This window comes from Aedes aegypti, chromosome 2 (genome assembly GCF_002204515.2).
Source record: "Aedes aegypti strain LVP_AGWG chromosome 2, AaegL5.0 Primary Assembly, whole genome shotgun sequence".
Lineage (NCBI taxonomy): Eukaryota > Metazoa > Arthropoda > Insecta > Diptera > Culicidae > Aedes > Aedes aegypti.
The window spans coordinates 302,332,039-302,344,352 of record NC_035108.1 but is presented as its reverse complement, the minus strand read 5'-3'; the positions used below and the strand labels follow the sequence as shown (position 1 = coordinate 302,344,352).

At 41.8% G+C, this 12,314-nt stretch overlaps 1 protein-coding gene across 1 annotated transcript in view; it reads left to right on the top strand.

The window, feature by feature from the left end:
* The first annotated feature begins 1,511 nt into the window (after positions 1-1,511).
* Positions 1,512-12,314, top strand: part of LOC5574486 (gustatory and odorant receptor 22) — a 31,795-nt gene continuing 20,992 nt past the window's right edge. The window contains exon 1 of the mRNA XM_001655100.3: positions 1,512-2,001. Coding sequence (XP_001655150.2) covers positions 1,878-2,001 — 124 coding nt within the window. The 5' untranslated portion in view covers positions 1,512-1,877. The remainder of the gene's footprint in view (positions 2,002-12,314) is intronic.

Below are 12,314 nucleotides of genomic sequence, written 5' to 3'. Positions count from 1 at the left end.
CGCGACAGGGGGAGGGAGGGAGTCTTCCGTAGTGTTACGGTCCACACAAAAATTTTAATTTTTCCATACAAAAGTTGTTATGTGGGAGAGGGAGAGGGTCTAAAATTGGCAAATTTTGCGTTACGTAATATTTCAATCATCCCAAAGAAAACAAACTTCTATGCTGATTATCAACGCGCGCAGAACAATTTGTTATTGGTGGCATTTCATACTCATGCTGCGTGCACTAGAGCAGCGAGCTCGATTTTGCGCACGGGGTCATCTACTCCTAATACCTTCAGGTCCGTTGGGGGACCACTTAGCGTCCATGTACAGACTTCAAATTTTTATCTGATTTGTTTCTTACCAAAACGAGCACTTTACAATGACGAACTTATAACATTTCGCATTTTCGTAAAATAAGGGACGGCCCACGGTGTACTGAAATTAAAAGGTGATATACTCCGAAAACTGACAGCTACTTGACGACGTCATTCCTATTCACCTCGAACAAATTTACGAAAAAAATGATCTAGTGGTCCGGAAGGTATATGGTATGATAGGAGTGACGTCACATGTTTACAGTGAAACTTGATATTTACATCAGTAAAGAGCCTGCCTTGTTAATTTTTATGCCGTGGGACGGCCTACTGCCCAACCTTTTTGAATCGAAAAACAAATAATTGCTGCTAGGAATTGTGCTGATGGATATTGTGACCCCTCATGCAATAATCATGCCCACTATATGTTAAAGAATCTGCCTCAGAATTTGTTAACCCTGATTTTATAACAATCATACTTATAATTATGCCAGAATTCAACCTAGTATTCATAAAAATCTTGCAAAAGATTTTATGAGAAAATCCTGATCAAGCATCTGCGAAAATCTTGGTCAGAACTAAGTACAGTATTGGGTGCTCTCCGGTACTGGGGGATCTCTCACTAGCGATTTTGATAATTTTTGTGTTAAAAAAAATGGTGCTGCTGGAGAGAGAGTACCAGTGGGATAAATCAAAGTTAATCTAGATGAATTATATTTTATGATAGATTTTTTATCAATAATCTTTTTCTTCAACATCTCTTTAAATTGCTGTCATTCCTTTGGAAAATCAATGTCTCAGCTTTGGCATATTTAAGAAATCAGCATTTTATGACAATCGCAACGAAGGCAGTGACACCCGTTCGTCTTTCATTATCCAATACGTTCGACTGACCTACTGACCGTTGTTCCAGAACATGGCAATAAAACCATTGCAAAACATTTCGCCAACACCAACAATGCCAAAGACGCAACTGACATCATAAATTCCATCTCATCATTGCTTCGTCAGGCCGTTAGTTAGTTGATTTGACATATATAGTCTTCCCCCTTCTCAAGTCCAGCAGCAAATACCCATCAATAATAGATAAACCGTAGCGAATTAATTTTGAATCAAGAACAAACAAAAAACAATGTTAGCTCATAAGTTTTTATTGGCCTTCTAGTTCTCGGCTCCAGCTGTTCGGGGTGCTATAAAGCCATCCCACTGTGCGACTCGCACCAGTTTCTGTCCATTGCGCCCCGCAGGAATTGCAAACACCATCCAAGAGCAGTGGCAAATTAATTATAACCTTTTGCAATGTGGATATATCCAGAAGAAATATACAAATTCTGGTAGCAATTGGAATTAGTGCCATAAAAATAAGCAAAAACTATTCCTTTGCGTGTAACGGAGAAGAAACATATAGCGCTAGGGAGCTGTATTGAAGTCGGCCCAATCAGCAAATAAATTGTACACTTACGAACTAGAGAACTCAGCTTCATCGACTGTGCGTGGAATATAGACGTCATTAAAGTTAACTACATTTTTCCCAAAAAGAAAACACGTGACGGCTCAGTCAAACGTGTCGGCGCCAAAATGATTCACAGCCAGATGGAAGATTCGCAGTATCAGATTCGGCAGCAGATTTTGAACCCGAACCAACGCCAACAGCTGGAGGATAACCGCCGCATCAAAGAGCAGATGCAGCAGTTGCAAAGAGGTACTGTGTGGCCCGTTGGCTGCTTTATCAACTAGAAGTTAGAACATAACATAACAAAATTATTGACTTAAAATTCAAATTCATGTAAATAGTTTAATTTGATAATTTATAACATTCAGAATAACAACAGAATCCTAGCCAAGAGTGCCACCAAATCTATGACATAATTCTCACAACATACTGAATGGGGTTTTCAAATATTCCCAGCCATCACCCATGTAAAGTTTTCCTAACTGTAAACTTCAAAACAGGAAGTTTTCTCAAATAATCCAGGGCAAGATTTTAAAACAATATTGAGTGGAATGCTTACGGAGACCTATGTGGATTTAAATCCTGGACATTATTCTCATTTTTTAGGATTGTTAGGGAGTGATTTTTTTCGGAATTTCAGACCTTTCTCTCCTGAGCAAGGTTCTAATGTAATCCTAACAAGGGAAGGTCGCGATGGTGTTACACAGGGTTTTCAACCGGACTATTTTTATTAGATTCTACATGTCAAAATATGAGAAACCCCAAAGTCTTTCGAGTGATGGACCAGTGGTGTATCCAGGAGGAGCTCTAAAAGGGACAATTTTGTACGAATATAATATTATTGAGCTAATTGAAATTTTGACAAACATATTTTACCAGTATTTATTTTGATGGTAGAGAGCAGAAATAACATTGATGTATGTTTAAGATGGATTTTTTCTATGCCATAGGCGTCATCGTGATGGGATTCTTTTTGGTATACTATTCTAATAAAACCAAATTTGTTTTGGTGTCCATTCTTCTTCTTCTTCTTCTTCTTTCTGGCGTTATGTCCCCACTGGGACAGAGCCTGCTTCTCAGCTTAGTGCTTTCAAACCCGAAAAGATTCTCGACCGGTGGGATTCGAACCCACTATCCTCAGCATGGTCTTGCTGAATAGCTGCGCGTTTACCGCTATGGCTATCTGGGCCCCCATATTCCATGCAAATTACGCCTATGGCATAAAAATACATTATGAACAAACATTAATGTCAATTCTGTACATTACTATCACAATAAATACCGATAAAAATTTTTTCGCAAATTTTCAATTGACTCAATAATATTATATTCGTACAAAATCGACCCTTTCAGAGCCCCTCCTGGCTACACCACTGGTCCATCACCCGAAAGGCTTTGTGATTTTTCATATTTCGACATGTATTTATAATCTAACAAAAATAGTCCGGTTAAAAACCCCATGTAACACCATCCTGACCTTCCCTTGTAAGCATGACTTGCACAGAACCTTGAGCAAGTCTATAACAAAACCCTGGAAAAAGTTTTTAAGCTAATTCTGTTCACGATTTCCTGCAGCAAATAACACAGCGCAACAAAAATGACATTTTTGTGTGTCTCAAGGATCAAATTATGTGCCTCTAGTACACTTGGTGTTGCTGAATCTGATGCCGTTCTCGGAAAAGTTCCAGAACGTCAGGATTTTTTGCTACAGGCAGTGCCGTAGCGTGCGGTTGGCTAGGTTGGCATCCGCCAAGGGCGCCAGCCTTTGGGGGGCGCCGAAATGCGTCGCACATTAAGTAAATTTTGAGCGCAATTTATTAAATAAGGGCGCCGTTTAAGTCATAATTTCAAAAAATATTCCTTTACGTAATAATGGATAATTGAAACATTCCATGAATAGATTTCGAAGATTATTTTATATTTTGGATGGTTCTAAAACATTAATTTATCATTGAAGTTCGTAAAGTCACTTGATAAATCACTAAATGATCTTCCTTGCATTTTAATAGTCATGTAAACTGTTTTAAACATAAATCAAGCTTGTAGTTCTGTTCATATTGAGAATAAATGAGAAAATTTTCAAATAAATTCGAAAGGATGATTAGGATTTCTGAAAACACAACACACTTCAAAAGTTTTATTGAGCGTGTTATTGTTGCATAGGGTAGATGTACCAACAGTGGAGGTACTAAGCACGATTGAACTTCTATTTAATCGCCTAAATTCAAGAAGCACAATTAATGTACATGTTAATGTAGTAACGGGAAGTAACGACCATTTACTTAATAAGAAAAATGATTTCATCGCAGTAATCCACGGCATGTCTGTGAAAAATAATACCTCCACTATTGGTACACTGTTCCTTTAGTTGAGGTATATTTTTAATTTGTGTTCCTATAGTTGCGGTATCCGTTGTTTTCTTATGGGATCCTCCACTATAGGAACACTTTACCGCAACTATTGGTACAACCAAGAAAAGTTTGAGCAAATTTAGTGAAATTTCATCAGTTTTGAAGCAATTTGAACGCTCTTTTCAACTTTTCTGTGTTTCAACAAATCAATACGTCGATTGGCAGTGTCGGTTCTGTGGCTTATGTAATAAAATCAGTGAAAACGTCACTACCGCAACTATAGGAACACCCACAACTAAGGGAACGCTTACCCTAGCTATTTTTTCAAAAGCAATCTTATTGAATCACATAGGTTGAATTCTCACAAAATCCTGAAAGAAACTTACAGAATCATTACAGGGTTCTCGTAGTACATAATTAGCTCAGAAAATCTTGAATATGCTTTTCACATTATGTATGGAATGGATTTATTTTGGTAACTTCTTCACAACTGGGCAAAATATTAACCCTCTAATACCCAAATTTTTGTATTCGATCTAAATATTATTTTTCGTTATCTAAAATCATTCTAAACACGGTTTGGGCAATGATTTTTTTTTCTTCGCAAATTTATGAATTTTGGTTTTTGATTTTTTGCTATTTTTATTTTTGAACATCCCTATCCTTTTCAATTTTTTCTTTAAGCCTCTTCTGGTTACTGATTTTTGACAATAATAAAAAATTTAGGTTTTTACTATACTTTTGAAAATATGATTTTTTTAATTTTTTTCTGGAACATTTTTTATTTTCCGTGTAACTAACGGAAAAACAGATTTGAAATCATTCCAATACCATCAGGCTCTTCTTCTGTGATAGGTTGATCGTAGAAAAATATAAAAGGTACGATTTTTTATAATACGCGTTAAATGAATCCCAGGCATTTGTAGGTTATATAAGAATACAATTTTTCAAACAACTTTCAATAATACAAAAAAGTTTCAAAAATCATAAAAAAAAACTTTTCTTATATGCGTGTTATGAGTCAAGGTTTAGGCCAAAAATAAAATCATTTTAATTTCCGAGCTACGAAAAAATACACAAAATTCCAAAGTGTACCCCGTCTAAAGGCGGGGTTGGGTATTAGAGGGTTAAAAGAAAAACAATCTGGGGTAGAAATCTCACAGAATCCTAAACAACATTTTCGTAGAATTTCGTGTCAGTGAAGATCAAGCACGAGTTAAAAAGATTTAAATTATTTTTCCTCCATAGTATGAAGATATTCGACACTGACTGAAAATGTTTTTTTTTTATTGAAAATGTTTGATTTACTGCAGATGATTTAACACTACTACTTACTTATTTGGCTTTACATCAATTATCTTGATAAAGCCTCGCCAACAATATTTCGCCAATTCCCTCGGTTCATGGCCGCTTCTCTCCATCCTCGACTGTGACCCACGCTCTCCAGGTCCTGGTGTACCTGGTCAATCCACCTAGCTCGCTGCGCCCCACGCCTTCTTGTTCCGACCGGATTCGTGGCGAACACCATCTTTACAGGGTTGTTGTCCGGCATTCTTGCAACATGCCCTGCCCAGCGTATCCTTCCAGCTTTAGCTACCTTCACGATACTGGGTTCGCCGTAGAGTTGAGCGAGCTCGTGGTTCATCCTTCGCCGCCACACGCCGTTCTCCTGCACGCCGCCGAAGATCGTCCTTAACACTCGGCGTTCGAAAACCCCAAGAGCTTGCAAGTCCTCCTCGAGCATAGTCCACGCCTCATGCCCATAGAGGACTACCGGTCTTATGAGCGTTTTGTACATCGTGCATTTGGTGCGGGGGTGAATCTTTCTTGACCGCAGTTTCTTCTGGAGCCCATAGTAGGCACGACTTCCGCTGATGATGCGCCTTCGTATTTCCCGACTAACATTGTTGTCAGCCGTCAACAAGGATCCGAGGTAGACGAACTCGTCCACCACCTCGAAGGTATCCCCGTCTATCGTAACACTGCTTCCTAGGCGGGCCCTGTCGCGCTCAGTTCCGCCAACCAGCATGTACTTTGTTTTCGACGCATTCACCATTAGCCCGACTCTTGTTGCTTCGCGTTTCAGGCGGGTGAACAAATCTGCCACCGTTTCAAATTTTCTCCCAATAATATCCATGTCGTCCGCGAAGCAAACAAATTGTCCGGATCTCGTGAAAATCGTGCCTCGACTGTTAAGTCCGGCTCTCCGCATGACACCTTCAAGCGCAATATTGAACAACAGGCACGAAAGTCCGTCGCCCTGTCGTAGTCCCCGCCGAGACTCGAACGAACTGGAGTGTTCGCCAGAGATCTTCACGCAATTTTGCACACCGTCCATCGTTGCTCTGATCAATCTTGTGAGCTTCCCGGGGAAGCTGTTCTCGTCCATGATTTTCCATAGCTCTATGCGGTCGATACTATCGTATGCCGCCTTGAAATCGATGAACAAATGGTACGTAGGGACCTGGTACTCACGGCATTTCTGGAGGATTTGCCGCACGGAAAAGATCTGGTCCGTTGTCGAGCGGCCGTCGATGAAACCTGCTTGATAACTTCCCACGAACTCGTTTGCTATAGGTGATAGACGACGGAAGAGAATCTGGGATAGCACTTTATAGGCGGCGTTTAGGATGGTGATTGCACGATAATGTTCACACTCCAGTTTGTCGCCCTTTTTGTAGATAGGGCATATAACGCCTTGCTTCCACTCCTCCGGTAGCTGTTCCGTTTCCCAAATTCTGACTATCAGCCGATGCAGACAAGCGGCCAACCTGTCCGGGCCCATCTTGATGAGTTCGGCTCCGATACCATCCTTGCCAGCGGCTTTGTTGTTCTTGAGCTGTTGAATGGCATCCTTAACATCCCCCATCGTGGGAGCTGGTTGATTTCCGCTGTCCGCTGTGCTGACGTAGCCATCGCCTTCGCTGTCCTGACCTTCTGTGCCTGTGTTCTCTGCGCCATTCAGGTGTTCATCGTAGTGCTGCTTCCACCTTTCGATCACCTCGCGTCCGTCCGTCAAGATGCTCCCATCCTTATCCCGGCACATCTCAGCTCGCGGCACGAAGCCTTTGCGGGATGTGTTGAGCTTCTGATAGAACTTCCGCGTTTCTTGAGAACGGTACAGCAACTCCATCTCTTGGCATTCCACCTCTTCCAGGCGGCGCTTTTTGTCCCGGAATAGGCGGGTTTGCTGTTTCCGCTTCAGTCTGTATCGTTCCACGTTTTGCCGCGTACCATGCTGCAGCATTGCAGCCCGCGCTGCATTCTTCTCCTCTAAAACCTCCTGGCACTCCTCGTCGAACCAATCGTTTCTTGAGCTCCGTTCCACATATCCGACAACGTTTTCGGCAGCGTCGTTAATGGCTGCTTTGACTGTCCTCCAGCAGTCCTCAAGAGGGGCCCTATCGAGCTCGCCCTCATCCGGCAACGCTGCCTCAAGATGCTGCGCGTACGCATTGGCGACATCCGGTTGTTTCAGCCGCTCGAGATTGTACCGGGGCGGGCGTCGGTACCGTACATTGTTGATGACGGATAGTTTTGGGCGCAGTTCCACCATCACCAGGTAGTGGTCGGAGTCAATGTTGGCGCCACGATAGGTTCTGACGTCGGTTATGTCGGAGAAGTGCCGTCCATCGATCAAAACGTGGTCGATTTGCGATTCTGTCTGCTGAGGTGATCTCCAGGTGTACCGATACGGGAGGCTGTGCTGGAAATAGGTGCTACGAATGGCCATGTTCTTGGAGGCGGCAAAATCTATCAGTCGTAGGCCGTTCTCGTTCGTCAGCCGGTGGGCGCTGAACTTTCCAATCGTCGGTCTGAACTCCTCCTCCTGGCCAACCTGAGCGTTCAAATCTCCTATGATGATCTTGACGTCGTGGCTTGGGCAGCGGTCGTACTCGCGTTCGAGCTGCGCGTAAAATGCGTCCTTGTCATCATCAGTGCTTCCGGAGTGTGGGCTATGCTCGTTGATTATGCTGAAGTTAAAGAATCGGCCTTTGATTCTTAACTTGCACATTCGTTCATTGATCGGCCACCACCCGATCACGCGCCTTTGCATATCACCCATCACTATGAAAGCTGTTCCCAGCTCGCGTGTGTTGCCGCAGCTCTGGTAGATGGTATGATTACCTCTAAACGTTCGCACCAATGCTCCTGTCCAGCACACCTCCTGCAGCGCTACGATGTCGAAACCGCGGGTCTTCAGTACATCGGAGAGTATGCGAGTACTTCCAATGAGGTTGAGAGATTTGCAGTTCCACGTACCGAGTTTCCAATCGCTAGTCCATTTTCGTCGCTGTGATCTTTGCCGATTGTTCCGGTCCGTATTCTCTCGTTGACGTTCCTGTGCTGATGTGTTTTTACGGTTGGCTTGCAGGGCCTGACACCAACCCCCTAGATTTCCGGAGGACCATTCCCCCTAAATGTTCGGAGGGCCATAGTGCGCAGTTTAGCTTAGAGTCCTTCTCTGGCACTCGGACGATGATCAGCCGCCCCTGACATGGGGAACAGACGCTGTTGTGAGCCGCTCCTAACGTGGAGTACAGACGCTCCAGGTTTGCAAAAGCAAACCCCCCCTTCCCTGTCAGCATACGACCAAAGTTCCCACCGGGGTTTGGTTACCCGATCTTCCCCAAGGTTACTCGTACCCCGGCCAGTACCACGAGGAGGTAGGGATAGGAGTTGCTGGGCAAGAGGCTAAGGACCGCACAAAGGGGTCTATTTTATTCCTGCAGGTACGCGAGGTACCAATGGTACGCCATGCCCAGCCATTTACCGCGCCTGCTTTCACAGTGCTTAACACTAACCAATGTTGGATCACCTTATAATATTACTCGGAATTTAAACCCCAAGAAGGGGAAGTGTTTGGGTTAGTAAATACCTCAGGCTATTGAACAAGCAGTGCTTAAAAACTCGTAGCGAATACTGCGATTATTTCGAAGCGTTTTTTTTTTCTATTTTCTGATGTTAGTAATTAGGAATTGAACTTCTAAATGATATCTTGACATAACACTTTTTTTCTGATTCCACTAAAAAAAATAAATATGATTTTTTAATAGTTCCACTCTGGGAGGGAGGCTCAGATACTACTCACGAAATATGAAACAAACTGCAAGTTAACTCCAGCTTGCCAACGGCAATCAAGACAGGCTTGATGAAAATCGCTAGTTTTCTTTTGTTGTGTCTTTCTGTGTTGTGTTGTGTTTGTTTTGTTGTGTCTTTCTGGACAAACATATAAAAGGGGCCATAGTTTTCTATGTGTTGGATTTTAATTTTCATTGGAATAAGTAAAAAAAATGCCTTTTTTCAAAACATAACCTTCACTAGGAATAAAAACTGCTCTCGTGACACTACTTCTGAATGTGCATGAATTGATTCTCATTCGGTTTTTGCCACCTTTGATGAAATGCAAAATTATGGTTTGATCAGTTGCGCTCTTTTTTCATGTTTGTCCATTGTCGACTCACAGTGACAGTTCGTGACAGCGGAATCTCGGCTCACTATGACGTACAGAAATGTCGTATCAGTTTCTCCCTCCCAGGTTCCATTTAACTTTATCAAAAGGATTTGACGAATTCGCTTTCATGTATTAGAAGACACTTGGAAAAAAAAATCAAAATAAATCCGGTAGGATCTTCCTTAGCCGAGTGGTTAGAGTCCGCAGCTACAAAGCAAAGCCATGTTGAAGGTGTCTGGGTTCGATTCCCGGTCGGTCCAGGATCTTTTCGTAATGTAAATTTCCTTGACTTCTCTGGGCATAGACTATCATCGTACCTGCCACACGATATACAAATGCAAAAATTACAACTTTGGAAAAGAAAGCTTTCAGTTAATAACTGTGAAAGTCTCATAAGAACACTAAGCTGAGAAGCAGGCTCTGTCCTAGTAAGGACGTTAATGCCAAGAAAAAGAAATGTTAAGCAAAATTATTAAACAAATACTGATGAAAGTGAAAATATAATTAGCACATTGCATTCCAGAAATTAAAAAAATAAAATAAATGGTTCAGCGAAAATCTTACGCAGATGTTTCAGCAGATGCGTCTAATAAAAAATATTTTTCTAATGAATTTCTTCGAAATATTTTCAAAAATCTTCAACAACTTCTCAAGAAAAAGTCTCTCATACACGTTCTATAGATATTTACCATATTTTAATGCACTCTTGATCAGTGAATGTTTATGTCTCTGTAACTTATTAACTGAACCGGGCAATCTCTCAGTAACAAGAGACCCCTCGAGCTGGGTCTCAGGGTCGGCTTGCCACTGGGTAAGCTGAGGGGCTACGCGACCAAGGTGTGCAGCGTACCGTCACCTGACTAGGGCTATTGTAGTGTGTGGAATGAAAGAATTCTAACTTGGTGGGAATCTCTAGGGTTTTATTGGGCAAACTGAGCTATTGTGGGATTTAGGGTTATCTTCTAGTGGTTTATTGCAAGCTATTGTTCTTGTGGGGGTGTGGGTGTTAATGGGTTTTCACGTACCGGTACGACTTGCTGCTTCTGGTTGCTGCCGACGATCTCCTGATGTCCTGCGAGCGCTCGCTGATGCTGCTAACAGGCTGGGATATTCTGCGGCTGGACAGGTGGTAACGACGACACCGTAGACGTAGTGTCGTAGGGGTTTGGCTTTATTAGGCGTCCTCCCTCTTTGACGGCAATCGACACGGCCCAGGACGGTACCGGAGTGACCGTGCCGAGAGGGGAAAGCTCCTGTACGGTTAGGGGTGATTACCCCGAGCTGTGGACCTCCTTTACGATTATGACCGAAATGGCCAGAGGTCAGCGATAGTCCTTGACGGGTTAGGCTTAGCAGACTTCCGTCTACTAGGCCGAAACGTGTGCTGCTGGTAGGCCACGCCACACCAGCCAAGATGGCGATATTTTAGCGGTAATGAAAAAGGTCCTGATGAAATACACTTTCTCTCCCAATTTGTAAGGTTACCACTCACTTTAATTATAACTTTGAGGACACTTTCAAAAATGCACTTGAGCACACGCATGCCTTTTTCAGAGTGAAGTCATGGCGATTCTAGAATTTGGCTTGACCCTCTTGTCTGTTTTTCCTCCCCTCCCCAATTTCCTCAATTGTGGGTTGGGGGGTTGTTACCACCTGTCGCGTGTAATACGCCTGCTGGCCCACTTATCGTTTATGTTTGTCTTGTACCCACAGCTTGCATGCAACTTTTTCATATTTGTAATTCAAATTTAACAATTCTTCTAACTTACTAACAATCATATTTTATACATTTTGACAATTTACTAACATTGATAACATTTAACAACCTTTTATTTACTAACCCTATACTAATCCAACACCACTGAACACTAGAAACGTGACAGTATACAAATAAAAAAATAGCACGAATTAAAAAAGGACTAACAATTTGTAACAAACGGTTACATCTCAACATAATGTTCTTTTGTCGATTTAGATAGAAGTGTTATGCAGTAGTCGTCCTAGTATTATAAAAATAATTTTCACCACATGCAAGCTAGCATCATGGAAACAAAATTAACTTAGGGCGCCCAAAGGGATTTTTGCCAAGGGCGCCATGAGGCCACGCTACGGCTCTGGCTACAGGTCGCCAAAGTTGGTTAAAACACTAGTTTAATTGATGATAACATGAAATTCAAAGTATGTTTTATTCGTGATCAAGCATGCGAAACAGGCCTTTAATTTTAATTGCATATATAATTTGGTTGAAATCGCACGATTAAATTTCGATAAAATCAATTTTTTTTTCAACATACTAAGAGTCTCCATACAAAACTTATCGTTTCTCGTATATGGCAATATACAATACTTTTCTAAAGCATCAAAAAATAACTTTTGACCATCAAAAATATTATGATCTTTGCTGATAAGTATTGTTATATACATGAAGTAGAACTCATACTTCAGGCAAATTAAGCAAATAAATAGCCATACAAGCTGACAAACTTGCATGCAAGTTGGCAGAAATAGTCAAATTTGGTATTTTCAACATCCAATATCTCAAAACCTAGACGTGCTACGATGTTTTTGAAAACGGTAATGGAATCAGCAACCCTTAGTTAAGTAAAGAGTGGTATTTTAGTGCTTGAGACAAAACCGTGTTCCGCAGTGTAACTGTTTGTAATTTCTTTAAAAGTAACCTTGTTTTTCTCTGAATTTATGAAAATATTTAAATCCCTAGTTCACTGAAAATTGCATCAGGATGTTTTCCTACATCG